This window comes from Eulemur rufifrons, unplaced genomic scaffold (assembly GCF_041146395.1).
Source record: "Eulemur rufifrons isolate Redbay unplaced genomic scaffold, OSU_ERuf_1 scaffold_84, whole genome shotgun sequence".
NCBI classification, from domain to species: Eukaryota; Metazoa; Chordata; class Mammalia; order Primates; family Lemuridae; genus Eulemur; species Eulemur rufifrons.
In genome coordinates, this window is record NW_027182866.1 from 229,895 (window position 1) to 257,687 (window position 27,793).

Below are 27,793 nucleotides of genomic sequence, written 5' to 3' on the forward strand. Positions count from 1 at the left end.
TGACCCGCAACTGGAGAGGGTTGGGTTTCAGGCTTTGTTCTCTGCGTCCATTGATTAAGCCTGTCGGGCAGGTTAACCGACCGGTGAGCTTTTCACACCGGGTCGGGCCGGCATTCCTAGGCTGCTCCCACCCCACTCGCCGGTGCAGGGTCTGCCTGGGGGGCTGCGGCCTCCTAGTTCCCCGGCTGCACCTGGTCCCCATGGCGATGATTAACCCGGTGCCCCCGGCCCAGGACCACACGCTGCCCCCCACTTCCCACTACAGTTGACCAAGAAAGTGCCCGGTGGGGCTCTCAGAACCCAGGGGACCACTTGCCCTGTGGCCACAGTCAGCGGCCGCCCCACCCTGCACCAGGCAGGGCCTCCTCGCTCAGCCCAGGGGACCTCGACAGTCTTTCCCTGCGGAGTTTTCTCCGTGGATTGACAGGTTCTGAGCTCAGAGAGAACCGGGGATTCTGCCCTGCACCTGAGGAAGGAGGAGTCTCCTGCCGCCAGCCTGAGGGTCTGTCCCAGCACCTCATGGCCTCCAGCCAGGAGCCTGCAAGGTCCCAGGGCCCTGGGCGCTCCCTGAGCAGGGCCGGCCCTAAGCGGCCACGGGCCCTGGGACCCCAGGCCCCGGCCCCGCAGGTGCGGGAGGTGCGGGAGGCGGCCTGTCCAGCCGGTGGGCTGGGGAACAGGCTTGGCCCCAGGTACGGGACGCATGCTGGGCGCCTGCCCTGGCCCTCGCCAGCCCCCTCGCCGGCCTGCGGCCTGGCAGCCAGGGGCAGAGCTGAAATTTAACTCAGTTCTGAAGGGGAAAAAAGTGAAAGTGCATTCTTGAAGCACTGATTTAATGAGGTTGGGGGGGTAGTCCCAGAAAGGTGGGGGAAGAGGAAAGCGTATCTGCCTGGGGTCTGAGGGGCGCGGCCAGGGGCCGGGCTGTAGGGTGGTCCCCGAGCAGAGCACAGAGTCTCTGAGGGCCCGGCCACCAGCAGAGCCCCTCTGTCCCCACCTGCTGGGCCTGTACTGGGGTCAGGTCCTCTGAGAAACTCTGGCCTTTTGGAGGATGGGGTTGGAGAACGAGGTGGACCAGGCCGTGGGCAGGGGGTGGGCTGGACTCGGCCTTTGTTGTGGTCGGCTGGAGTTGGCACAGGGCCTGAGCCCCTCCCTCCAGTCTCTGTGGGTGGAAGGTGCCAGAAAACTCGAAGAGCTGCTCTGTCTGGCTCTCTGGGCCCAGGCAAAGCCTGTGCAGGGACAGAGGGACAGGCAGTGTGTCTGGCACTGTGGGGACCTGGGTCTGGCCACAGAGTGTCTCTGGGACAAGGTGCCCAGGGTCTCTTGGCTCCAAGCAGGGCCAGGTGTGGGCCCCGGGCAGGGAGGGGCCGCAGAGCCAGCTGCTTCCCCGCCCCCCACTCCAAACACCCCGTCCAGGTGGGCCCCGCAGGCACAGGGTGTGGGGGGGGGTCTCCAGCCGCTCTGGAGCCGGACCCCAGCCAGCCCCAGCCAGGCAGCCCACTCTGCTGGCACCCCCTGCCCCCCGGAGGAGGAGGCTGTCCTGCCTTGGAAGGACTGCTGAGGCCGCGTCCTGGGGACAGAGGCCCATTGTCCCGCGGAGCCACCAGCCCCAGACACAGGCACCCACACGCGCACTCATGCACACACACGCACACACACTAACACACACACACACACACACTCACGCACACCGGGACCCCTTGGGGCTGGGCCTGACATGCAGGCCTTTCTGTGGGACCAGCAAGGTCCCCAACCTGGCCCTGGGCCACCTGGCCTGCTCCTCCAGCCCCCGGCCTGTCCCCTGGGCCCCGCAGGCACTGCCCCAGGGGCTCAGCCTGGGGTTCCTGCCTTCCCACAGAGCCCCACAGAGCGGGCTGAAGACTCGCACCAGCCCCTGCCCCTCTGGGGGCTGCGCCCACCCTGAGTGCCCTGCCAGTCCCCGCCTGAGCCCCGCCGGGCGGCCCCAGACCCATCGGGCGGCCGTGGCCATCTTACTGGGCAGCATTGGATGGTGTCTGGTCTCTAATACTGCCTGGTAATGATGACGGCGGAGCCCTGCACGCAGCGCGGGCCGCCCGCCCCCGCCCCCGCCCCTACCCCGTCCCGCCTACAGCCTCCGGGTGGGGCTCCAGAGAGAAACTGGACCTGGGGGCGGGGGTCTCTGGGCACCCCTTCTCAGTCCCCGGAATGAAGGCTTCCTGCAGCTGCCCGAGGACACCGGGCGTTGATCTGGGACCAGACGCTCAGGTGTCTGGGCAGGTGCCCCTGCCCACCCAGCAGGTGCGGCCCAGTGGCCCACAGGGCGAGGCCCGGCTGGAGCCGCCTGCCCGAGGCCTCACCCAGAACCACCGCACCTGGCGGGGCGTGTGCCCACCGGTGGGCAGTCCACCCTGCCCGGCCGGCTCTTCCCGGCCACCAGCCGCCGTCCCCTCCTGCTGGCAGGGGGGCAGGAGCGGCAGGCAGCACCTCGGCCGGGTCCCCGGATAGCTCTGGAGAGAGCAGGGAGGGGCTCGCGTGGTCTCGGGCCCCCAACCTCTCCCCGCTGGCCCTGCCCCTGCCCCGCCAGCACAGCCCCGGCTGCTCCACACCTGGTCTCCACCGGCTCCCCCGCCTGCCCTGCAGGTCGGGGCCTGCGTCTGCCCGCCGTCCTGGGCCTCTGTGGGCATCTTACCGGACAGTGCTGGATTTCTCCGCTCAACTCTAACACTGTCTGGTAACGATGTTCAAAGGTGACCCACCGCCCCCCGGGAGACGCCCGGGGCTGGGCCGTCCCCAGGTCCCAGACTCCAGGGCTGAGCGGGGGCCGGCAGAGGGGCTGTCTCCGCACTGCAGCCAGGCGTGCAGGGAGGGGCCCAGGCAGGGTTTGGGGGCGACCCGGCTCCAGGAGAGACCAGCGGGGCTGGGACCTGCACACAGTCAGGCCCGACTCCACCCGGGGCCCCTGGAGGTACAGGAAGGGCCAGGGTGGGTTCAGGTTCCCTAGCCCCGACACCCGGGCGTGGGGGGACTGAGGACAAGCAGTGTCCGTTCCCTCCCAGGCTGGGATCACCACTGCGTGTCCCTTTGATCTGAGGCCAGGAAGCCTGCGGCCCTGCGGGAGGCCCGGTGGGGGCGGGAGGGCTCGGGCCTGGCCTCGCTGTTACCTATTAACCTGCCTGAGAGCCGTTCAGGAAACCAGCCAGGCGCTGTGGCCAGTTCTGCCAAGAGCGGGGCAAGGTGACCCGCGCAAAGGCGGAGGCCGGAGGGGGCCTGTCAGGAAAGCCGTGCGCGGAGCAACCCTGAGGCGACCCGGGAGGTCCGGCCGAGGCAGGGGTGGGAGCCCGCAGGGCCTCCCCGACAGGCGCGGACGCCAGCCCAGGCCCCGAGGCCCCCTGCACCTGCTGCCTCCGATGGGCGTCTTACCAGACACGGTTAGATCTGGACCCTCTGTCTAATACTGTCTGGTAATACTGTCCGTCCACGGCCCAATCCCCGCTGGAAGACAGTCCCCGCCAGCCCCCGCGTGGCCCTCACGGGACACCAGGTGCAGCGCAGGGCCCAGGACTCTCCTGTCCCCAGGGCACAGGCCACGGCTGGAGCCCGCGGGGCCTCCCCGACCCCGGGTGGCCTTCTGACCCAGCCACAGGGGGGTGTCGGTGTGACGAGGGTGCCAGGCTGAGGCACCCACATCTGCCATCCTAGGGCGCAGGATCACGGCCCCACACCAGGGGCCCAGGCGTGAGCCACAGGGCCTGCAGACGTGCCCCGAGGACACCGGGCCCTCCTGCTCCAGGCTGGGGCCGCCAAAGAGGACGGCACAGCAGCAACCTGGCCTCCCATTGTTGCCAAGCCCACGGCAGGAGCACGCCGGGCGGGGAGGAGCGGCACAGCCTGTGCCCACCCCCGGCAGCACCGGGTCCCACAGGCCCTGGGAGGGGCCGAGGCCTTGGGCCAGGGGTGCAGCCTCCTCTCTGCCTCCTCGGGGCCCCTCGGGCCCAGCTCTGTGGCTCGGGGGCAGGACAAGTCCAGGTGAGTCACCCACACTTGAGAAGTTGGTGCCCGGCAGCCGCAAGGGCCCTGCGCCCCAGCGAGGCGCCTCACGATGTCGGGCTGAGCTGGGAGCTGAGCCTGCGCTGCCCCCAAAGCCCCTCCCCCGCCCTGAGAATCCGCAGCAGTCCCTCCACCAGGCTGACTTTGAGGTGACCGCAGAGCTTGCGGAGCTTGTGTTGCTGGGACAAGAGCTGGGGGAGCAGCCCCGGCCTGTGACGTCACACCTGACCCCAGAGAGCGGCTGGCTGCAGCCACGGGGCTGCAAAGTGCACATGAGCCCGCTCACAGGGCTGCAGCCTGGGCGCCTGGGCGCACACGCCTCCCGCCCACACCTGTGGCTGCCAGGCTCTCCCTGTCCCACCTGCCAGCAGGGTCCCGCCCCCCTGTGCAAAGACACCTCACTTTCCACAGAGGCCGGCTCCGTCCCCACCGGCAGCCGGGTGTCTGCAGCTGGACCCTGAACTGCAGTGCAGGCCTCGGCGGGCAGGGACCCCACCCACCTCCTCGCCTCCCTCGGTACGCGGGTGAGCAAAAGAGAAGGAACCTCTGCGCGTGGCAATAAACCGTGTGGGTCACAATCGTGCTTTGATCATCTCATTGTCACCACACTACACTGACCCACAGCACAGCAAAGGGACTCTGCCCCAGATGCCGGGGGCTGCGGCCGGGTCCTGGGGGCTGGGCAGGGATCGGGGGTCCAACAGACAGGGCTGAGGAAGGGCAGTGAGCCCAGGCTCCAGCCCAGCAGTGACGGGGGCTGCGCACAGTGGCCCTCCTCCCGCCGCAGCGTCCCTTCCCCGGCCAGCACCCCTCAGCTCAGACCACAGCCCCCTCCCCGCCCACATTCACCTCTGGGCTCTGGATCAGGGTTGCCAGGAGCTGGAAGACGGTTGCCTAGAGACCGTTGCCGGGTCACCACTGTTGTTCCCCGGCAGAGGCTCCCACGACCTTGCTGGGCAGGTGAGGACAGTCGGCCGCCCATGGGGTCCAGCAGACGTGGCCCTGCCTTCCTGCGCCTGCCGTGGGCCCCCGCGGGCCGCGCCCCTTGCCCAGGACCAGGCCCGCCTCCCCAGGACAGGGCCCGGAAGGGCAGCCTCCCGACACCGCAGGGACACGGGTCCCAGACAGCTCGCCTCCGGCCGGCAGGCGCGGACCCTCCCAACAATGTCAGTACCTGCTCAGGGCCCCGTGTGGCCAAATGGGAATTCGGGGAGGGGGGCGCGTGGCAGGACACTGACACGTGTCACCTTCCCGGACGTTTCCTTCAGGTTTAGAAGCGCCTTCCGTCCGTCATTCCAGGGTGTGGTTTGCTGTCGGTCTTTGTATCTGACCAGGTAAAACGTTTGCTTTAAATTTACCGCAAAGCTGTGAGCTCCGGCCTGGCCCCCTGCACCTGAGCTTTCCCTTGACCCTCCGTCCCGTCCCGGCGGGAAGTGCAGGATGGTCCCCACCTGGGGTTCGCCGACGTGCCGCGTCCGCGTCCACCGCTGCGAGCAGGCGTCGGCGAACGTCTCTGGGCGTAAAGCTTCCTCTCTGGACTAGAGCCTCGTCCTCCAGGGAGACCCTGAACGTGCAGCCGCGGGGTCAGCAGGCCGCGGGGTCAGCAGGGCACGGGGTCAGCAGGGCACGGGGTCAGCAGGCCACGGAGCCGGGGCCCTGCACTGCCGTGGACGCCACTCTCTGACCACGACATGCACGGCCAGGTCCCTTTAAAAACCTTTATTAATCTGAATGACAACAAATATAACTCGTGGCTTGTTTAATTCTTTGCAAAAATAATAAATACACAACGTTAGAGTCAAACAGAAGTGCAAGGCTCCTAATGAAAAGCAGCCCCGCACCCTGTCCACCCTTCTAGATGTTTCTGCAGCGGAAGGGTCTGTGCAGGCTCTGGGCAGGGTGCTGTCTCGCCACGAGCCTGGCTCTGCGTGGCCGCCGGTCTCCACACGCCCGCACCACCGGGCTGCTGTCTCTCCAATCCCAGGGCAGGACTCACCTGCCGGCTTTGCTCCCTTGCACCCCCCTGCGCTTGTGTCACACCTGTGCAAACCAGCCCGGAGTGTGCCCAGACGGCGTGTGCTCCAATCCTGTCCCCTGGAGCCGACATCCCCTGAGTGCATGGCCCATGTCCCACCTGCCCCTCCACACTCGACGGCTGCCACGCCGGCCACAGGGCACCGGTGTGCGGCGGGCGTGGTCCTGGTGCCTGGGTCATGTTGCCCCGTCGTCACGGCCCTGTGGGGCTGCTCCTCCCGGCCCACCTTGCAGTGAAGAAACGGGGGGCTTCCTCCTCGGGGGTCCTTCCCGGGCCTCCAGCCCAGGACTCCCCACGCTGCCCTCTCCCGCCTCAGACACCTGCAGCCCCTCACCCAGGGGCTCCTTTCTGGGCAACGTCCCCAACCTCAGCTCCAGCCCTGGCACTGCAATTTCAGCTCCCAGGGGCTCCTTCGCACTCTCTCTTCCTTCAAAAAACATCCAGCTCCCTTTGGGGGTGTCTCCCCCCCACATTCCAGGCTGGGCTTCCCTCCACCTGTGTCATTCCCGCAGCGCCCTGGTCACCTCCTCTGTGCGTGCCTGTGCATGTGCTCGTGCTTGCGTGTTGGTGTGCGTGTGTGCAGGTGAATGTAGATGTGTCGGTGTGTGCAGGTGTGTCTGTGTAGGTGTCTGTGTGTATCTGTGTGTGTGCGGGTGTGTCTGTGTAGGTGTCTGTGTGTATCTGTGTGTGCAGGTGTGTCTGTGTAGGTGTCTGTGTGTATCTGTGTGTGTGCGGGTGTGTCTGTGTAGGTGTCTGTGTGTATCTGTGTGTGTGCAGGTGTGTCTGTGTAGGTGTCTGTGTGTATCTGTGTGTGTGCGGGTGTGTCTGTGTAGGTGTCTGTGTGTATCTATGTGTGTGTGCAGGTGTGTCTGTGTAGGTGTGTGTATCTGTGTGTGCAGGTGTGTCTGTGTAGGTGTGTGTATCTGTGTGTGCAGGTGTGTCTGTGTAGGTGTGTGTATCTGTGTGTGCAGGTGTGTCTGTGTAGGTGTCTGTATCTGTATGTGTGCAGGTGTGTCTGTGTAGGTGTCTGTGTGTATCTATGTGTGTGTGCAGGTGTGTCTGTGTAGGTGTGTGTATCTGTGTGTGCAGGTGTGTCTGTGTAGGTGTGTGTATCTGTGTGTGCAGGTGTGTCTGTGTAGGTGTGTGTATCTGTGTGTGCAGGTGTGTCTGTGTAGGTGTCTGTGTGTATCTGTGTGTGCGCGCAGGTGTGTCTGCGTGTGTAGGAGACTATGCATGTGTAGGTGTCTACATGTGGGTGTGTCTGCGTGCGTGCGGGTGTGTCTGCGTGTGTAGGTGTCCATGTGTGCAGGTGTGTCTGCATAGGTGTCTGTGTGGGGGGGGTGTCTGCGTGTGTAGGAGTCTATGCGTGTGTAGGTGTCTGCCTGTGTGTGTGTGTGTGTGCGCGCGCGGGTGTGTCTGCGTGTGCAGGTGCAGGGAGTCAGTAAGCTCCCTGCATGCAGGGCTGTGTGTGTCACTCTCGCTCACACGAGGTCCCCTCCCTCTGATGCCGGGTGAGCCTGGCAGGCCCTGGGCTGGGGACGGTCCTGGTCAGTCAGTCCTGGGCCTCCTCGGCGCTGCTGCCCTGCTGGGGCCCAGCGGGAAGGGGCCGGGGTCTCCCATCAATGCAGTCTCACACACGCACACACGCACGCACACACATGCACACACGCACACACATGCACACACGCCCCTGCCGTGCTCTGCAGGCTCTTGCTCCCTGGCGGTGCGGGCCAGGCCCAGCCCCACACTCAGCCTCTCCCAGCGGTCCTGTTCTGGGTGGGGAGGGGTCTCGGTGGGCTCCCTGCGTCTCCACACACCCGGTACAGGTGTGCAGCTCCCGCGGCAGTGCCAGGTGTGGCCGGTGCCCGACTCCTCCAAAGGCCCGCCCTGCCCGAATGGCCTCCTTGCCACCTGCGGGTCACTCGCCGCGGCCCACCCCTGCCGGGTCGCTCCTGCGGGGGGGGAGGCGGGGGGCAGACCCCAAGGCCCCGTCCCGCTAACACCCTGTGCGCCCTCTGCTCCGGCGTTTCTTGGGTGCCCGGCGGGCTGTTCACAAACGGGTTTTCCTCCCTGGGGAAGAACCGGCTCCCAGTGGAGCCTCAGGCGAGTGCCCAGCATCCCCATCCTGCAGCTGCCCGGCCCGGCCCTCGGGTGGGGGCTTCCAAATGAAGGCCTTGCCTCCCGCGCGGCCCCACACGGCTTTGCTTGACCTTGAGGCCGAAGGACCTTTCACGGAATCGGCTAAAAATTCCCTGGGATGTTCCGAGGCTGGCAACTCAGGGAAGGTTTTGGGGGGCAGAGCGTCCCGGGTGGGGTGCGGGTAGGGTCCTCACCCTGGGGAGTGGGGTGACCAGCGGCCACAGAGAGGCCACGGCAGGGCTCCAGGGGCAGCAGTGGAGGCTGGGCAGACCCCCATCCAGGGGCAGAGAGCCCTCCCACCCCCGGTCCCCCGAGCGGGCTGACGACCGCCCTCCTTACAGCCGGCACCCAGGCCCTGCTCGGCGAGGCCAGACGGACAGTGCCAGCCAGGGTGGACTCGCCGGGCACAGACAAGACGCAGAGATGGCCTCGCCCCCACAAGGCGCCCGGCCCCTCAGCCACCGTGGAGACAGGAGCCAGCCACAGGTGGAGGCCCCAGTCCACAGCCCGCAGAGGCCATCGTCCCAGGGCGCGGAGGGCCTGAGGGTGCCCCCCACCCAAGGCCCAGGACCTCAGGCTGCCCAGGGGCCCCACAGGGGGGCTGGAGTGGCATCTGCCCAGCGGAGTCCTCGCCCTGGTGCCCCCATCCCAGTAGCCCGCAGCCACACGCGGTTCATCCGCCGGATCCAAGCCGGCTCCAGGAGGAGCAAGCGGTCGCGGATGCGGCGGTGCCTCGCCCAGGCACCAGGTGAGCATGAGGCAGCCCCACCCCCGCCAGGGCCCCCTGGGACAGGCACCCCCTCCCCAAGGAAGGCAAGTCCATGGGGAGGGGACCAGATCCACACACAGCCACGCCCAGCCGGCCAGGCAGCCCCCGTGCTGGGAGAGGGGCCGGCAGGAGCCCCGGTGGCTGTGGACACTGGGCCGGCCACACAGAGCCAGGCTCAGTGGGCACAGAGGGGACCACGCTGCCCTCCGTGGCTGGGCCTGCCTGGCCGGTGCCATCCCATGGGCGGCCACAGTGGGTGTATCCCTGGGCAGCGCCCTGTCCGCTGCCTGATAGTGGCCTGTGGGCCATGATGTCATCATGGACATTGTGATCCCTGCTCTCTGGGCATATCCCTGCATCTGGCCAGCCCCCAGCTCCTCCCCACACCCCGGCCCCTCCCCTGCACAGAGCTGGTGAGAAGGGTGAGGGTGGGGCCCTCTGTGTCCCCTGCCCCTAGCTCCTGGCCCCCTGGGCCCCGCCCACTTGAAGGCTGTATCCCCAGATGTGCCCGTCCCAGGGTCCTCTGGTCAGATCTGGTCCCAGGCGGCAGGGGGACTGCTCTGGAGACATTGGAAAGGGGCCGGCCTCGGGGGCTGGGCGTGGGCTGGGCTCTGCACAGGCGGCTCCCCCAGCCCTGACCAGCCCCCACCCCGTTGCAGGCTGGGCCCATGAGAGACCCATGGGGAGCCGCCGGGAGGAGGGGCTCCTGCGCCAGCCGAGCCTCCTGGACCGAGATGCAGGTGAGGGCTGCGGGCTGGCGGGGAGCGGGGTGGGGGGCCTCGGGCAGGCCAGGCCCTGGCTGCTGACCGCCTGCCCGCCCACCCGCAGACCTCCCAGACACCGAGGACGCCGCCCAGCCCCCGGCTGCCCTCCTGGAGGGGCTCCTGCTGGAGGAGCCGAAGCAGCCGCCTGGCGCCGGGCAGGGCCCCCTCTTCTACATCGGAGGCACCAACGGGGCCGCCATGTGAGTGGGCTCGCCTGCGCCCTTGCTCTGCCTGCCCACCCCTGCCCCGGGGCCTCGCCACTGCCGGCCTCCCGCAGCCCCTCCCCTGGGACCCACGCCCCCAGGTCACCGCTGCCCCCACCCCTGCAGAATCAGCTCCTACTGCAAGAACAAGGGCTGGCAGCGCACCCAGGACAGCCACTGCGAGGACTACAAGCTGAAGTGGTGCGAGGTCAAATGCCGCGACAGCTACTGCAGCTTCCGGGAAGGTAGCGGGAGGGGTGCGGGCTCCCCAGCTGGGGTGGGGGGGGGCCAGGCCGCGGCCTGCAGGGGCCTCCTGGGCCCAGCACCGGCAGGGTCCCAGCGAGAGCTGTGAGGCCGCGGCCGGGGTCCGGCAGCGGCCCGGGCTGCCCAGGGCTCTGTCTCGCCAGGCCAGCAGCTGCTGTTCCAGCTTCCCAACAACAAGCTCCTCACCACCAAGATCGGGCTGCTCTGCGCCCTGAGGGAGTACTCGCGGGTTGTGAGCAAGGTCAACACTCAAGCCAGGTGAGCCCACCTCACCCTCACCCTAGCCCTCCAGGCCGACGCCCCCCCCACTCACCAGTTCCCTGTGTCCACCTTCCACCTGTGTTTTAGAAGACCACCCACCCCACTCCCCAAACCCACCCCCAGCCACGCCCTGCGTGGCCAGTCCACCCAGCCTGACCACCCCCACCTCACACCCACCCTGCACAGAGCCCACCCACCACCCTGCCTTCCCCGACCTGCCCACCCCACGGCCCCCGCACCACGCCTACCACAGTCACCGTGGGCGCCCCTCACGTGTCATCTGTGACTCACCACCCCCCACGGCCACCTGCTTTCCTGCATCTGTCCTGTCTCTCCTCTGGGCACCACGTCCGACTGCTCCCCAGCCGTCCGCCACACCACCTACGTAGCCCCCCACTCACTTGTGCGCGTTCCGCCCACTCGTCAGCCAACAGCCACTGTCTGCTGCCCATCCACCCCCCCCCCGCAGGCAGCCATCTTCACAACGGTCGTCCACACCCGCCCGCCCACTTCTATCCGAGCTGCGTCCCCCAGACCACCCACTTCCACCCAAATTCTCTTATCCACACACTCACGCCCCCACCCCCACCGGCCCCCGAGACTTCATTCTCCAAACCCTGTGAGTTGGCCACTCAGGCCAGGTCCTGTGTCCCCCCTGGGGTGCAGATTTGGAAAGGCACAGCACCCACCCTTGAGGAGCTCCCCTGGACCAGCCCAGGACGCCTCAGGCCACAGAGGTGACTCCGGAGCCAGCTGCAAGGGGCCGTTGTGACTGAGCTGAAGGATGGCCTGGTGTTCTGTGGAACGCAGGGAAAACGCGGGCTGGAGCCGGAGGGCTGCACTGGCCAGGGCACTCAGACAGGCACACTGACCACCCTGCCTGCCGCCCTGTCCCAACGCTGGGGACACCTCCCTGAGCAGAACAAGAGCGGCAGGTGGGAGGGCCGGGGTGAGGGGCCAGGGGAGCTCCTGCTTCTGGCGGGGGACAGAAAGCCCAAAGGCCTGCGAAGGCGGCTCCGGGGCGAGTCCCTCCAGCTGGCCAAGCCTGGGCCAGGGGACCGTCCTCCGCTATCCTCCCCCTCCCTGCTCCCCAGGACCCTGAAAATGGAAGAGTTTTTCCCAGAGACCTACCGTCTGGACAACAGGGACGAGAGAGAGGCCTTCTTCACCCTGTTTGACGGTGAGGCCGCCGTCCAGGGCGGGACGCGGGGGTGGGGGGGGTGCGGTCAGGGCGGGCCTGGGGCAGGGGTGGGGTGGTGGGGAGGGAGGGGCGAGGGAGGCCAGGGCTGGGCGTGGCCTGGGCTGGGGCTGAGGGGCTGGGGGGGGAGGGGAAGGTCCTGGCCTTGGTCGAGGTAGGGGCGTGGGAGGGGCGAGGCCATCGCTGGAGCGTGGTCTGACATGGGCAGGGCAGGACCAACTGGGGCCCGCGGCGGGCCCGGGCATGTGGACGGGGCGGGGCTGGGGGCGGAGCCGATGTGGGTGGGGCCTGGTATGGGGCGGGGCGTAGGTGGGGCAGGTGAACGGAGCAGGGGCGGGTTCTGGTGGGGGCGGGCCCAGGGGGTGGGTGGGGCCTGGGTGGGGGGCGGGCCCAGGATGTGGGCCTGCCTGGGTTGGGAGCAGGTCCGGGGCATTGGTGGGGCAGGTGGACGGGGTGTGGTGGGGCCGGGGCTGGGGGTGGGGCCCGGGTGGGTGGGGCGGGGCTGTGATGGGGGCGGGCCCAGGATGTGGGCCGGCCTGGGTTGGGAGCTGGTCCGGGGCATTGGTGGGGCAGGTGGGCGGGGTAGGGGCGGGTTCTGATGGGGGCGGGCCCAGGGCATGGGTGGGGCCTGGGCGGGGGGGCGGGTCTCGGGTAGGTGGGGGGCGGGGGGCTGCGGTTGGGGGCGGGCCCAGGATGTGGGCGGGCCTGGGTTGGGGGCGGGTCCGGGGCATTGGTGGGGCAGGTGGGCGGGGCAGGGGCGGGGTGTGGTGGGGCCGGGGGTGGGGCCCGGGTGGGTGGGGCGGGGCTGTGGTTGGGGGCGGGTCCAGGATGGGGGCGGGGCTGGGGCGGATCCGGGCGTGGGTGGGGCAGGTGGGTGGGGAGGTGGGGTCGGGCCAGGGTCCGGTCGGGGCAGGGAAGGGGGCGTGGCAGGGGTGGGGGGCGGGGCGGGGCGGGGCCAGAGCTCGGCGGCTCTCTCCGCAGAAACCCAGATGTGGATCTGCAAACCCACCGCCTCTAACCAGGGCAAAGGCATCTTCCTGCTCAGGAACCAGGAGGAAGTTGCCGCCCTGCAGGCCAAGACGCAGAGCATGGAGGATGACCCCATCTACCGCAAGATGCCGTTCCGGGCGCCGCAGGCGCGCGTGGTGCAGAGGTGTGGGCGCGTGCCCGGAGGGGCGCTGGTCTGGGCGGGGCTGACCACAGCCCGCCGGGAGGGCTCGTGGCCGTCAGCTGGGCAGCACAGGAGTCCTTGGCCGTGGAGAGCTGCCGCACCCCCAGCGCCCATCTGAGCCGCATCCTGCGGACCACAGCGGGGGCCCCGCACAGGGGAGGTGCCACAACCATCCGGGGTGCAGACAGGATGCGGAGTGCAGCAGGGCGGGCTTGGTCAGTTTGTCCCTCGGCCTCGGCTCTGCCCTCTGACCTGCAAGAGGCCTGGCCTTGGCAGGTCTTCCTGCAGCTGCCTCCCGTCCAGCCCAGCCGGCCCCTGTGGCCTCGGAGCTGCAGCCGAAAGCTGCCCACCCCTTCCTGGCTGGAGCACGCCCTGAGACTGTGTCTGCCTTCAGGCGGGGTCCAGACCCTCAGCCTCCCGGGGGGCTCAGTCTGGCCTCAGAAATGTCCCGATGACCTCACCCTCTGCCAGTGCAGAGCCTAGCTCTGGCCACAGCGGCTACCTGCTGTCCCTCCCTCCATCATCCCCTCCTGAGCTGCTGCATCCTGCCCGGGGCTGCAGACCTGCAGGTCCTCCGCGGGGCAGCCGCCCTCCCTTCCCAGCCCGACCTGGTCCCACCCTGCAGGCTGCGGGTGAGGCTGCACCCTGGGGCGCCCCAGACGCCAGTGGACTCGGCAGTGTCGCCTTACCATGGACACTGTGTTCAGCCAAAGGTCACACCAGGGCAGGTGGCAGGCACTGAGGAAATGGCTCAGGCCAGGCTGCCCGTGCGGCTCATCCCCAGCAGCCCCTCGGGGTGCCCCACAGGTACATCCAGAACCCGCTGCTGCTGGAGGGGAAGAAGTTCGACGTGCGCTCCTACCTGGTCATCGCCTGTGCCACGCCCTACATGGTCTTCTTCGCCCATGGCTACGCCCGCCTCACCCTCAACCTCTACGACCCCCATTCCTGCGACCTCAGTGGCCACTTGACCAACCAGGTAAGGGTCCCCCACAGGTGAGGGCCTTCCCTGGGGCCTTGTGACGAGACAAGAGGAAGGTCCAGCTGTAGCCACAGGTGGTCCAGGCGCTGTGGTGGCCTGCGCCGCCCCTGCCTGCAGTCAGCAGGGCTCCCACCGCCCACCCTTGGCCGTGGCAGAGGAGTGTGGCAGGGGCCCAGGAGTCTGGTGAACTCACTGAGAGCCCTGCCCCCTGCTTGTCTCCCACTGGGTGGGCGGGTGGGCGCCGCGGCATCTGTGAGGACCTGGTGGAGGGGTCTGTGGGCACACGTCTCTGGGGAAGGGTCTTAACGGGAACAGTCCAGGGCAGGGGGCCTCCCGAGATGGCGGAGGGGGTCTCTGTGGGGGCGAGGTTGGGGTGAGGCTCTCTTGAGGGGCCCTCAGCGAGGGCAGGGCACTGGATGCTGGGGCCCCAGGCACTGCACTTGCCCCCAGTTCATGCAAAAGAAGAGCCCCCTGTATGTGCTGCTCAAGGAGGACACGGTGTGGAGCATGGGCCGCCTCAACCGCTACATCAACGACAACTTCAGGAGGGTCAAGGGTCTCCCTAGAGACTGGGTCTTCACCACCTTCACGGTGCGTCTGCGCTGCACCCCAGCCCGGGTGGGGTGGGGGCCTGGGGCTGAGGTCCCCCAGGGCACGAGTGCACAAGGGTGCTTGTGTGTTCGGAATGAAACTCTTCCGTTTCCCCATCCACTAAGCCAGTAGCTACTGTCCCCAGCAGCCAGCAGAGCCCCAGGCAGAAGAGCACCCAGCAGGGTCCACCTGCTCGGGTTCCTCTGGGCGGCCGGCCTCACCGCCAGAGTCGGAGGGCGGGCTCGGCTTCAGCGGCACAACCGCAGCTCGGAAGTTTAACTTTTCATTACGTACCGAGGCTCAACTGGGCAGGGTAACCTGAGCGGGGCAGACAGCCGTCCTCTGTCCCGGGGCTCGGGAGGCCACAGCAACGGCCGCGTGCAGGGAAGACTTCTAGTTACAGGGCCCCTGGGGTGGGGCGTGCTAACTTCACGGGGTGGCTTTCTATGGGGTATTTCGAGCAACACTGCTAGCAAAGGCAGTTGAGCAATTTGGTCAGAGCTGGCGCTGAAACAGGGCTCTGCAGAGGTACTGCTCTCCCGCCGTGGCCAGGCGGTGTGTAAATGGACCGTGGCAGTCGGCCGCTTTCAGGTGCCTCCAGACGTGCTCCTCCTGCCTCTCGCCACTGAGATAAGTCACGTAACATAAAATTCACCGTTTTAAAGGTTCAGTGGTTTTTCACATTTCACAACGTTGTGCAGGGATCACCATTAACTCCAGAACATTCTCTTCACCACCGAGAGAGGCTGTGCCACGGAGCCACCACAAGCCACACTCCCACAGCTGGTGGCCGCTGCCCACACGCTGCCTCTCTGCTCCCTTGTTCTGGATATTTCGCATAAATGGGATCATACAATGTGTGGCTTTTCCCAGCTTTTCTCGCTCCGGGTAATGTTCTCGGGGCCCAGCCACGCCGTGGGGGGTATCGGGGCTTCGTTCCTTTTTGTCCAACAGCCCACTGTGTGGCTGGACCACATTCGTTCCCAGTCATCAGCCGACGGACGTTCAGCCTGTTTCTACTTCTTGTCTGCTATGAACAACGCTGAATGAATGATAAATATTCATTATAAGTCGCTGTATAGACATATATTCTCAGTTCTCCTGGGAATATACCTAAGAGTGGAGTTGCGGGGTCATGTGGTAACTTATGTTTAACTTTTTGAGCAAACACCAAACAATTCTCCACCGTGGCTACATTATTTCACGTCCCCACCCACGATGGGAAAGGTTCCAATTTCTCCAAATCCTTGCACACACTTTTTTCCTTTTTTTTTTTTTTTAACCATCCAGAGGGTGTGAAGGGATGTCTCACTGCGGTTTTGATTTGCCTTCCCTCGTGACTGACAGTGTCGAGCATCCTTTTGAGTGCGTACTGGCCATTTGTGTGTCTTCTACAGAGAAATGTCTATTCAAATACTTTTTCTGTTCTTTATTGCTTAGTTATAAAAACCTGTTATCTATTCTGGATACTAGATCCTTATCAGATACATGATTTGCAAATATTTTTCTCCCATTTTGTGGTTGTCTTTTCACTATCTTGATAATGTCCTTTGATCACAGAAGCTTTTAACTTTGATGAAGTCCAGGTTACCTATTGTTTTCCTTTGGTTACTCATGCGTTGTGGGGGGCAGTGTTCTATAGATGTCCCTGGGGTCCCTTTGGTTTATAGTGTTGTTCAAGTCATCGCTCATGTGTTCATCTTGGGTCTCCATGGCCTGTCCGTTATTGAAAGTGGGATATGGAATTGTGTATTTCTCCCTTCGGTTCTGTCAGTTTTTGCTTTGTGCATTTTGAGGCTCTGTCATTGGGTTCATGTGTGTTTACAGTTATTACATCCTCTTGATTTATCATTATAAAATATTCTTTTTTCCCCTAGTAACAAGTTTTGTTTTCTTTGATATTAGTAGAGCCACTCCAGCTGCCTTTATTACTGTTTGCATCGTGTGTCTTTTTCCATCCTTTTACTTTCAACCTATTTTTGTCTAAGAACCTAAAGTGCGTCTCTTGTGGATGTGGTCTTTTTATGCATTCTGCCAGTCTGTCTATTAATTGGAAACTGCAATCCATTTAAATTTAATACATAGTTACTAATTAGGTAGCATTCACATCTACTATTTTGCTATCTGTTTTCTATATGTCTTAAATCTTTTTTGGTTTCTCAATTCCCCCATTACTATCGTCTATTGTATTAAATAGATATTCTCTAGCATTTTAATTGCCTTGTCATTTCTTTTACTGTATATTTTTGAGTTATTTTTTTAGTGGTTGTCCTGGGGATTACCATTAACATCTTAATTTATAACGATTTACTTTGCCTTAATACCGAGTTACTTTCAATAGTGTACAAAAACACTACGGCCCCTCTCTCTGTAACTCCATCCCCCTTCATGTCGTGATTGATCTTGGAGTGGCAGATCTCGGAGTTTGTCCTACTTTGAGTTAATTGAGCTTCTTGAATGTGTAGATTAATGCTTTTCATCAATTGGGAAGTTTTCTGCAATCATTTCTTCAAATATTCTTCCTGCTCATTTCTCTCCTTCTGGGGCTCCCACTGTATACGCTCCCACTGTATACTTGATGACTTCCCGCCCACAGGTCTCTGAGGCTTTATTTTTCTCCATTCATTTTCCTTTCTGTTCCTCAGACTAGATAGTATCAGCTGACCTATCTTCAAACAACTCAAATATGCTGGTGAGCTCCTCTAGTGAATTTTCATTTCAATTACACTTTTTGTTTGTTTTTGTTACACGGATGCATCGGATCATGCCGAAATCAGGGCTTTCCGTGTCCCTGTCACCAGAATTGTGCACATTGTACCTGAGAGGCAGACTTTTGTCCCGCAGCCCCTCCCTCCGTGCCCCTTCTTAGTTACAGTGTCCATCGCGCCCCTTCATGACCTTATATACCCTCTTGGCCCCCAGTTATACGTGAGAACATGCAGTGCTCGATTTTCCATTCCTGAGACGCTTCAGCTAGGATAATGGTCCCTAGTTCTTTCCAACTTGCCACAAAAGACATTATTTCATTCCTTTTCATGACTAAGTAGTACTCCACGGAGTGTGTGTGTGTGTGTGTGTGTGTGCATACACCATGTTTTCTTTATCCACTCATCAGTTGATGGCACTTAAGTTGGATTTTTTTTTTTTTTTTTTTTTGAGACAGGTTGTCACTCTGTTACCCAAGCTGGAGTTTGGTGGTGTGACTATAGCTCGCTGCAGCCCTGAACTCCTGGGCTCAAGCGATCCTCCTGCCTCAGCCTTCCAAAGTGCTGGGATTACAGGCGTGAGCCACCGTGCACAGCCGGTTATACTTCTCAAGTGCAGAATTTCTATTTGTTCCCCTTTATACTTTCTGTCTCTTCACTGACATTCTCTATCTGGTGAGACATCATCTTCATATTTTCCTTTAGTGCTTTCAAATGGGGTCTTCCAAGGGACACCAGACAATTCTTTGTCCATGGGGTCTGTTCTGCCGTCTCCGGTACTGGGGAGCAGGCTGTTATTTCTCAAGACCACTGCTGAGCTGGGAAGCAAAGGATGAAACTTAACTAGAGCAAGTTAAAATACCACAAGGCTCATGGTTCTTACCAAGACTCAAGATTTTGCACGTCCATTTGTTGTGTGTTTCTCCTACTGGGAGTGAACTGCTCGAGGGCGGAGATTTCCCGTGCTCTCTTCACTCTCCTCTCCCTGGTGCCTGCCGTGATTTCCCCTGTGCTCTCTTCACTCTCCTCTCCCTGGTGCCTGCCGTGCAGCAGCAACTCCGTGAGTGTGTAGGGTGAGTTTCTGGCTGTGACTCAGCGCAGACGTGGGGCAGGTGTAGCTGTCCAAGCACGGGTGCAGGTGGAGTGCAGGTGAGGACACAAACACAGGTGGGAGTGCAGCTGAGGGGCACCGTGGCCGTCCAGGCCTGGGCAGGGTACTCAGAAGACCTCTCTGCCTCACTCACAGAAGCGGATGCAGCAGATCATGGCCCAGTGCTTCCTGGCGGTCAAATCCAAGCTCGACTGCAAGCTGGGTTACTTCGACCTCATTGGCTGTGACTTCCTGATTGACGAGAACTTCAAGGTGCTGTCTTGGGTGGGTTGGGTCTGGTAGGCAGGTGCAAGGAGGCAGGGGCCCCCTGCACACCCTAACCACACAGGCAGCCCCCTGGGGTGGACTCTGAGGTCAGACCCCACCCTGCCTGCGCCCAGCCCTGGGGGTGGGCGGGTCCATGAGGCTGAGCTCCTACCACAAGTGGGACAGACCTGCACCCCCACCGCAGGGCGGCCCCCATGCCAGACTCTCAGTCTCAGAGCCTCAGCGGGCAAACGGGTAGTGAGGGCCATAGAAAAGAAGTGATCTTCCCAGACCCACCCGGCTGGACCAGACCTGGCCAAGTGGGCTCTGGGTGGGCGGGGAGAGACGCTGACAGTGTCCCGCCCAGGTGTGGCTGCTGGAGATGAACTCCAACCCTGCCCTGCACACCAACTGTGAAGTCCTGAAGGAGGTGATTCCAGGCGTGGTCGTGGAGACCCTGGGTGAGGCCCTGGCCGGTCGCCACCACCACCACACCCTCCCATACGTCCCCCACCCCTGCCCAGTCACGGACGCCCACCCTGCCCTCTTCCCACGTTCAGACCCCCCCCAATGTGGCTCTCCTGGGTGCCAAGGGCCTGTGTGGCAGCCCTGCCCCACGCCCCAACCTTCCCCGTCAGGCGGAGCCCCCCATCCCCGCCCCTTGCGGCCTCTCTCTCCTCCTGCTCCTCCCGTCCCGCCAGTCCCCACTCACCCCTGTCCCCACGCCCCGCAGACCTGGCGCTCGAGACCTTCCAGAAGAGCTTGCGCTGCCAGAAGATGCTGCCACTGCTGTCGCAGCGCCGCTTCGTGCTCCTGCACAACGGCGAGGCGGACCTGTGGCCGCGCCTGGGGGGCTCCTGCAGCTTCCCGTGCCCGCAGCCGCCGCCCCGGCCCGCCTGCGAGACCGCGTCGCCCGCGCCGCCCCCGCCCCCGCCCCGCGCCGCAGACCGGCCGGGCGCGCGCAGGCCCGCGCCACCCCGGGGCCCCGGCGGGGGCGCGCACGGCCGTCCCTCCTCCGCAGGGCGGCGCCCCCGGCCGCCCGAGCCCGGCCCCGGCGGCGCCCGCAGCGGGGAGCCCCAGGCCCCGGGCGCCGAGCGGCCGCGAGCGGGCGGCAGGAACCCGGCGCGGGAGCCCTCCCCGGGGACGGGGACCGCAGGGGAGGCGCGCAAGGGCGCGAGCCACCGGGGCTCCTAGCGGCCCGGCCGCCCTCTGGGCCCGATAAAGGCTACTTTGTTACAAACTCGGCCTCCGGAGCGGGTCAGGGAGGCCCCGCCGCCCCGGCCCCTGCGAGCGCACGTCCTCACCGCTGCCCTAGGGTGTCCCCCTGCGGGGCTTCCCCTGCCCACTCCACTGCCGGGAGCTGTCCTGCAGGAGGGGCTGCGCCCCCACCCTCTGCCGGCCTGTGCTCCGCGGTGGGGCAGCCCCACAGGTCCTGGGCTTCCACCCACCGCCCGTGCCCCCATCCCCCCGACCCTCCCGCAGCCCCACAACCCCCGAACCCCATAGCCTGGCACTGTGATCACTATTGCCTGGTGTCCCCAGGAAAGGTTCTGGAACCCCTCTGGGTCTCCCAAGGAGGCCTCCTTTGAGCCCAGGACTGCTCCCCTGGGGCCCCCACAGGGCTCACCCACCCTGCCCGGCACAGCTGCTTCCCCGCCTCGGTCCCAGAGCACCAGGCTGGGTGCTCACAGCCTCACCAGCCCCCAGTGTTCCTGTAGAGGCCCTAGGACCTTGGCGGGGGTGAGGCACAGGGGCCATGGCCCCCTCTGCAGCCTGCCCCACCCCCACCTCCCCCACCCCAGCACACAGACCCCTCCCACTGGCTGCCCGCAAGGCTTGTGCCCCCAATTCCACACCCCAGGGTTGGGGTAGCCCTGCCCCCAAAGGGTCACGACACGTCACACATTCCTCCTCCTGACCTGCCTTGGCCCCAGAGGAGTGGCAGGACCGGTCCCTGCTCTGCACTAGAGCGATGATGGGACCCCAGGGGCTGCAGGGAGGGCACCTCCTTGCCCAGGGGTGCAACCGCCTCGGCACCACTAGAGGCCGCCGTCTACCGCAGTGTCGCTGGTCCAGACACAGGAGGGCTGCGGAGCCCTGCAGGAGCCCAGCCAGGAGGGAGGGCTGCCCATCCCCACCCACCCCCCCAGCGGCCTGCAGCTGTGGGTCCCAGGGGAGAGGCAGGCAGCTCGCTCTTGCTGCTGTCCCGAGGGGCAGGAGCCCTGAGTCCCCTGGCACAGCTGTGGCGGGCCCTCCATGAGGGGCCGAGCTCTGCCCCCATCCACCTTGCAGCCCCCCAAGGGCCCAGAGGGGTGAAGGCAGCCTCCTGGGCAGCTGGGCGCCAGGTCTTGGTAAACCCACTTACCCTTTGGGGCAGGGCCACGTTCCCTGTGGCATCCAAGGCTGCTGCGTGGCCATGGCATGGCCCCCTGCTCTTGCCACCTTGACACCCCCAGGCCTCCGTGCCACCTGCAGCCTCATGGCTAGTGTGGAGGTCCCTGGTCAGGGCCGTGTCCCATGGTGGCATCAGGCTGTCACGGAGCATTCCAGCTCTCCTCACCCTCTAGGATCAGGGGCCTCAAGCTGTCAGCAGAGGTCACCTGAGCCCTCAGAGAGAGGCTTTCCCTGCTGTCTTGGGACAGTGGAGCCCTGTCATTGGATTTGTCACTTCTGGGGACTCAGGACATGATAAGAAGTACACGCTGACAGTGGCCTGCCCTGTCCTGAGCTCCTGCCCCAGCCTGGGGCTGCCCTGAAGGCCTGGACTGTGTCTGCTGCTCTCGGTCCCTGGAGCCCACTGAACACCTGAAGGTCAATAAACAAGGCTTCCCAGAACCGCCGTTCACTCACCCGTCGGGAGCGATGGCCGTGCCCGCACCCCTCTCTGGTCCCTCCAGCCCCACCCAGCCCAGTGCACTTGCCCACCCACCCAGAATGGCCAGTACCACCTGGGAGAGGCAGGCTGTGGGGCATCTGGGCACCCCAGCACCTGTGGCCCTGGGGACCTGGGAGGTACAAGCTGCCCCCAATAGGCAAATGATGTGACCGGCTGCAGGCACAGCACAAGTGGACAGGACCCCTCTCGGGCCCAAGCTGGCAGCAGGGCTGGGTGGCTTCACAGGGAGACCCAAGGTACGGGGGCTCCAACTGCTGATCCGAGACTCCATCTCCCTCGCCCTTCCCAGTCCTCTCCCACTCTCCCTCCCTTCTCCCCTTCCACTCCTCCTGCCCCTGCCTGTCCCCTCCACTCCCTCGCCCCTCCGCCCCTCCGTCCCGTCCCTCCCAGGGGTGAATCCTGGGGTCCATAGGTGGACTGGGGGTGACTTCCGTCTGCAGAGGGTGTGGGGGAGTCATGCTGCCCAGCTCTGACCCCGGCAGCCTCTGTCTCGGGCGTGGCCAGCACAGACCCCCCGGCCCCCACTGGGGCCTCCCTCAGCCAGGGCCTGGGCAGACAGGGCCATGGAGCCCTGGGGAGTTGGAGGGTGCGTTTCTGTGGGGCTCCCCTTGCCCCCACGGGCTCCAGCCCCCTCCCCTGGGACTATGTCTGTAAGAAGAGCCCAATTGCTGGGAAGATGAGCTTTGTGGGAGGCGGGCATCCGCCTCCTCTCCCACCCCAGACACAGCTGCTCCCCGTGGAGGTGGGGCCTGGCCGAGAGGAGTGAGCCCAGGAGGGGAGGGGAGGGCGTGATGGCCGGGAGCAAGGCCCCTGAGTCGCCAGGCCTGGCATCTGTGCCCACCTGGTCAACGGGCAGGCATCCCAGTAGCTGGGGACAGCCAGGGACCATCTGCCCCTCAAGGGCACCTGCACCTGTCCTAGGACTGGCTGGTGTCCAGTTTCATCTGGGAAAGGTCCCCTCCCTGACCCTGCCGTAGGTCTCTCTGTCCAGCTGGGGAGGGGTCCTACCCTGGCTGAGTCTCGTCTCGGGAAGGGAGGGCTGGGGGCTGGGTTGGGGAGCTGCTCCTGTGGCCGGAAGTACTTCTGGGAACAGAGGTGGCCTCTGGGCCCTTATCTGAGGCTGAACGAAATACACAAGTCCAACCCTGGGGGCGCGGTGTGCCCTGGCTTCCTGAAACAGTGGGGCGTGGGTTTCCAGGGGGAGCAGGGAGGGGCCAGAGCCAGGCTGGGAGAGGCGGGGTCTCACCCTGGGGAGGCTGCCAGGCTGTGCAGGTGGGCGAACACCTGCTCCCACCCCAGGAAGCTGAGGCCTGGCGCTGGTCTCTGCCCTCTGAAGGGGGGTGGGTCTGGCAACAGCTTCTCATCCCAACACCCCAGCCCGCTTCCCCACACTCCAGCACCCCCGGTCTCCGCGCCTGCAGGCAGCCCTGAGCATCGCCCTGCCCCCACCTCCTGCCCCAACCCCCTGGTGGGAGCCTCTGCATACCCAGCGTGGGGCCCCACCGGCCGCCCGGGGCTCTGCGGGCCCTTCTCGGCGTGGAGCTGCCCGGCCCACTGGGCGGTCCCGCGGGGCGGTGCCGGAGACCCCCCCAAGCCCGAGCGGGGGCGCCCCGAGGGGAATCCCACGCCCCGCGGCCCGCGCCCCCGCGCCGACGCCCGGGCCGGTGCGCCAGGAGTTTCCGCGCTGAGTCAGCCCCGCCGCGGTACCTGCGCGCGGGCGGCCCGGGGCTTTCTGGGGAAGGTCCCGTCGGCGGGGCGGGGCCTGCGCGGCGCCAGGACAGCGGGCCCGGGGGGCGCGGGTGGGCAGGGCCCGGCGGGGGCGCCAGGACAGCGGGCCCGGGGGGCGCGGGTGGGCAGGGCCCGGCGGGGGCGCCAGGAGAGCGGGCCCGGGGGGCGCGGGTGGGCAGGGCCCGGCGGGGGCGCCAGGACAGCGGGCCCGGGGGGCGCGGGTGGGCAGGGCCCGGCGGGGGGCGCGGGTGGGCAGGGCCCGGCGGGGGCGCGGGGGCGGCTGTGCGCCGGCAGGTCCCGGGCACGTTCCGTTCCGTCCTGCCTCCAGGGCCGCTTCGCTGAACACCTGTGCGGGCTTGGCGGGCACCGCCTTCGCCTCTGTCCCCGGCCCCCCGCCAGGCATTTTCTTATCAGTGAGCTAGTTTTGTGTGTGTCTTGCCCAGGGAGCGGGCAGAGCCTGGGCTCGCCTGAGCAAGTGTTTCCCACAGGAGTAAAGTCTTTGGGTTTTTTTTTTTGTTTTTTTGAGACAGAGTCTCACTCTGTTGCCCGGGCTAGAGTGCCGTGGCATCAGCCTCGCTCACAGCAACCTCAAACTCCTGGGCTCAAGCGATCCTCCTGTCTCAGCCTCCCGAGTCGCTGGGACTACAGGCATGCGCCACCACGCCCGCCCAGGAGTAAAGTCTTGAATGGGTTGTGGAGGCCCCTCCTCCTGGGAGGAGGCACCGCCCACCGCCCACCGTCCGGCACATTCCTAGCGGCCCTGGGTGGCCTTGGCTCCTCACATTCTGGGTCCCACAGAGGTGGGCACCCTCTCTTCCACCGACCTGCTGTGAGCTGGGCCCACTGCCCTCTGCCCAGGGTGTGCCGGGGGGGTAGGGGCGTGAGGGCTGCTGGGACAAGGGGACATCGTGGGGGTGGGGCGTTGGGGCCAAGGCCAGGTGGCCAGGAGGGTGCTGCTGAGACTGACCTCCCCCCACTGGTCAGCCTGCCACTCCCTGCAGGGCTGTGCCAGCAGCCCCTGTCAGAGCTAGGAGCCAGCTGGGGCTGGGAGGCTGGTCCCTGGGGGGGTGAGGTGGCAGAGGGGAGCAGGGAGCCTTGGAGACAGGGACAAAGCCAGGCCACCCGAGGCTGCCACACCACTGCAAAGTGCCAGGTGTGGAAGCTGCCCGAGCCCTGGGCGCTGGGCAGTGAGGCAAGAGCAGGTGCCCCAAAGGCCGGCAGGCAGTGCGGCCAGAAACCAGAGTCTGCAGGGCTGTCCTGGGTGGTGGAGGCCCCGAGACCACAGGCCCAGAACGCGGCTGTCCCAGTGTGTGCTGGGCGGACGGTCAGGGGAAGGGCCTGGACACAGAAGCCCAGAAGGCCGGCGTCTGGCGCCTCTCCCTCCGCTAGGAAGCCCACTGAGCCCTGTGGTCCCCACCAAGTGCCGTGCCAGGACTGGAATGGGCCCCGGCTGTGCCCCACAGGGAGCTCCAAAGATGGCCCCTCCCCCTGTGGAGGGGACCACGTCCACAGTGGGCATGGCCCTGGGCTCCCTGTCCCCACCTGTCCCCGGAATACGTCCACCCAGGTCACTGAACAAGTGTTTATTAGACGCCACCTGCAGCCAGGTCGTGTGCTGCACACCTGCAGGCAGGGCCCCGTCCTGGGACTGAGGGGCCCCCAGACTACCCCAGCACGGCCCACGATGGGGGAGGCACCCACGGCTGCATCTGTCCCTCCTGCAGGGCCCAGCCACAGCCGCTGCCCTTCCGCACGGTCTGGGGACTTGTCCCTGTCACCTTCCTGCACCCACTTCTGCCGTCAGGGGAGCAGGGCCAGGCCCAGAGCAGGACACAGAACTCCTGCTCCCTGCGTCAGCCTAGGTGAGCTCCTGGAGAGGGTCCGGGTCGGGTTCCGGCTGCCAGCGAGGACGGCAGGGCTCATACCCACAGGTCTCCCGGCCGGCCCTTGTCCTCGGCCAGCTGCTCTCCCCGCTCCTCCTCGGGGAACTGGCAGCTGCAGGCGTCCTCTGCCGGCAGCGGCGCCTCCAGAAGCAGCTGGGTCTCTGCAAAGGGCCGCGGTCAGCAGGCGGCCGGAGGCTCCCCTCCTCCTCCCCCCCCCCGCACCCCCCCCCCCCCGCACAGCTGCACCACCGACCTCGGGGCCACGCGTGCTCCCGTCTCAGCTGCCAGGTGTGCAGCCCGAGCTGGGCCACGGTCAGGACAAGGATGCAGGTGGCCACGGCGAGGAGCACGATGGCCAGCGGGCCCTGCGGCTCTGTGGGCGGTGGCTCCGGGGTGCACACGGCGTTGTGGGTCTTGTTGCCGGGGAACGTGGTGAGAAACCCAAACTGGGAGCAGCTGGGACGCACGACAGACTTGGTCAGCCCCCGGCCGCCCGGCAGCCCTCCGCTCAGGCTGCTGCTCTCTGACCGTCTGCGGGGTCACCACACCGGGAGGGACAGAGCAGGCCGCCCTCGGCCGCCCGGCCACTGGAAGGCCCACCAAGACTCACTCTGCCCAAGGTCTGCAGTGGCCCTCTTGGCCCCTGGAGAAGGTCCCTGCGGCACAGTCAACACACTCGAAGCCAAAAATGAATTCCCCTGGGGACAGACGGACACACAGGCTGTGGAGGTTGTGAGGGTGGAGGGGTCAGGCGAGTTCGGGGGTCCCTCTGGGGGCTGAGTCCATAGGAGAATGGCCCCACACTGTCCAATCAACAGAGGTCTCTGATGCCCATGCGACCCAGGCCCTTGGTAAGTTGGTGCCACGTCCACCAGCTCCAGGACTGGCATCAGGTGAGAGGCAGACGGGGACACCAAGGGGCTGTGACCAGGCGGAGGGGCGGTTCCCGGGGGAGGAGCTGCCTGTGGGAGCCGGGCCACGCCCCAGGCTTGGTCCAGCAGGCTGGAGGGCGGCACCGGGGAGGGTCCTGGGGAGAGGGTGAGCCTGGGCCCCTGCCCACCGCCCAGGAGTCTATCCCCAGACCCAAGATAGGACTCCCGGAGACAGAGGGCAGGCTCCTTCCAGCTGTCCCTGTGCAGACGGGCAGGACAGCAGAGCCAGGGCCTGAGCCAGGCCGCCCCCGGACCCCACGGCCCTCACAGCCAGGCCGACCTCCGAGGCAGCACCCTCGCGGCGGACGGAGAAGCCCAGGTGGAGCGCGGGAAGGACCCACAGCTGCCCAGCAGTGGGTTCCCTGAGAACGGGCCGGGCCCAGGACACTGGTGCCCGCCTGGGGATGTGCCCACCCTCCACACCCCCCCAGACCCCGCTCCCCGGGAGCGCGGCCCCCCACACCCTTGCTCAAAGCCACTGGGGACTTGCCGTGAGGCTTCGCCCTCTGGCCGGGCGGGCAGGGGTGGTGCTTGCAGCTCTTGCACTGAGGGTCTCCACAGTGGAATTCGGGCTGGACACACGTGCAGTCCCTCTCAGAGCAGCCCTCGCGTTCTAGGCAGGGGACAGGCCAGCCTCTCAGCAGCCAGGCAGCCAGTGCCCTCCAGGCTCCCCCAGGCTTCAGGGGTGGGGGCGTGGGGGTGTCAGGTCCCGACCCTCAGCCCGCCCCGGGGGGCAGAAAGTGCGGGGTGAGCACCCTCGGCTTTGCCCAGCTCCTCAGCCATGTGGCCTGGCTGCCCCACCCCAGTGGAGGTGACCTGCCCGTGACCGGGCGCCAGTCCCTGCTGGGCTTCCTGAGGACGCTGGGCCTGGGCCCCCCTCACTTTCCACCCTGCACAGCCCCCTGGAGCCCCATCAACACCTCGGAGGCCACTGCACCAGCCACGCCGAGACGTGGCACCCTCAGGGCACCCTCTCCCGACCCCCAGGCCTGGCAGGAAGCAGCTCCGGGGGTCTCCGGGGGGGTCTGCCTCATTTCAGCTGCCCCTCACCCACAGCTGCTGGGAAGGGGCAGGGGGCGGGGCAGAAGGGGGTGCTGGGACCCCAAACTGGACAGGAGATGGCCTGGGTGGTGGCCCCGCCCCGCTCAGCAGGGCCTGGGCAGCCCTCGCCCACCGGGGACCCCAGCCCCTCTGGGGAGGCTCCCTCCCCCGCCTCTGCTCCCCAAACCGCGGTCCACTGCCCAGCGCCCGCCTCCGTCCCGGCCCCCCCCAGGCTGTGTGCCCACCCTCCGTAGGTGAAAGCCGCCAAGTCTGACGGGGGGACCCCGCGTTGCCACCCACGGTCCCGGCCCCGGGGCCGTCTCACCTGAGGTGCAGGAGCGGCAGCAGCGCTTGTTGGTCCCCGTCCCGAGAAGGAGGCGGCCGGGGCCGCAGCTCGGGCCCCCGGTGGGGACCTGGCCCAGGCCCAGCGCGCAGAGCAGCGCCACCCCACACAGGGCCCTCCGCGCGCCCGCCGAGCCCATCGCACCCGCCACCGGCTGCGCCCGCGGACTTTAAGAGGCCGGGCGCACACGCCCCGCCCCCGCCCCAATTCCAATCCGGATTTAAATTTGCCCTGAGGTGGGCGTGGGGAGGGGGGCGCAAGCGCTGTGGACACAGCCGGGCGGGGATCGGAAATGTTCTCTGTGCAAAATCTGCGGCCACAGCGGTGGCCCCGGATGCAGGGTGGGTTTGGTTTGGGGGCCGTCTCCCCCCAGCCCCTCCACCTCCAGCTTCCTCAGGGGTGCCCCGCAGGCTCGCGGACTTCCACCACCCAGAGGGGGTGGGATGAAGTCGCTCATTTCCTGAGAAGTCTCCGGAAGCCCTGGCTACACCCATGAAGCCCCAGTGCT

General features: G+C 65.8%; 2 protein-coding genes across 2 annotated transcripts; one reads left to right on the plus strand and one right to left on the minus strand.

Annotated features, from left to right (window-relative positions):
* The first annotated feature begins 5,463 nt into the window (after positions 1–5,463).
* On the plus strand, positions 5,464–19,656 carry TTLL10 (tubulin tyrosine ligase like 10). The gene is made up of 14 exons (XM_069464637.1): positions 5,464–5,542; positions 6,077–6,233; positions 8,539–8,945; positions 9,626–9,706; positions 9,795–9,930; positions 10,060–10,178; positions 10,341–10,455; positions 11,553–11,638; positions 12,638–12,809; positions 13,635–13,806; positions 14,260–14,400; positions 18,352–18,468; positions 18,830–18,923; positions 19,196–19,656. The coding sequence occupies exons 1-14, from the start codon at positions 5,464–5,466 to the stop codon at positions 19,654–19,656; spliced, it is 2,337 nt and encodes a 778-aa protein (XP_069320738.1).
* A 5,349-nt stretch (positions 19,657–25,005) lies between these two features.
* On the minus strand, positions 25,006–27,424 carry TNFRSF18 (TNF receptor superfamily member 18). The gene is made up of 5 exons (XM_069464638.1): positions 27,239–27,424; positions 26,392–26,506; positions 25,580–25,667; positions 25,223–25,425; positions 25,006–25,130 (listed from the first exon to the last, which is right to left on the minus strand). The coding sequence occupies exons 1-5, from the start codon at positions 27,422–27,424 to the stop codon at positions 25,006–25,008; spliced, it is 717 nt and encodes a 238-aa protein (XP_069320739.1).
* Between the last annotated feature and the right edge of the window lie 369 nt (positions 27,425–27,793).

Bases quoted from the DNA above. Each gene is read 5' to 3' on its own strand.
- TNFRSF18 (XM_069464638.1), bottom strand. From the start codon at position 27,424: ATGGGCTCGGCGGGCGCGCGGAGGGCCCTGTGTGGGGTGGCGCTGCTC. The intron at 25,668-26,391 runs GCAAGTCCCCAG...GTCTGTCCCCAG, and splicing joins CCAGAGGGCGAAGCCTCACG to GGGAATTCATTTTTGGCTTC. The intron at 25,131-25,222 runs GTCGGTGGTGCA...GGCCCTTTGCAG, and splicing joins GGAGCACGCGTGGCCCCGAG to AGACCCAGCTGCTTCTGGAG.
- TTLL10 (XM_069464637.1), top strand. From the start codon at position 5,464: ATGGTCCCCACCTGGGGTTCGCCGACGTGCCGCGTCCGCGTCCACCGC. The intron at 13,807-14,259 runs GTAAGGGTCCCC...ACTTGCCCCCAG, and splicing joins GTGGCCACTTGACCAACCAG to TTCATGCAAAAGAAGAGCCC. The intron at 14,401-18,351 runs GTGCGTCTGCGC...CCTCACTCACAG, and splicing joins GGGTCTTCACCACCTTCACG to AAGCGGATGCAGCAGATCAT.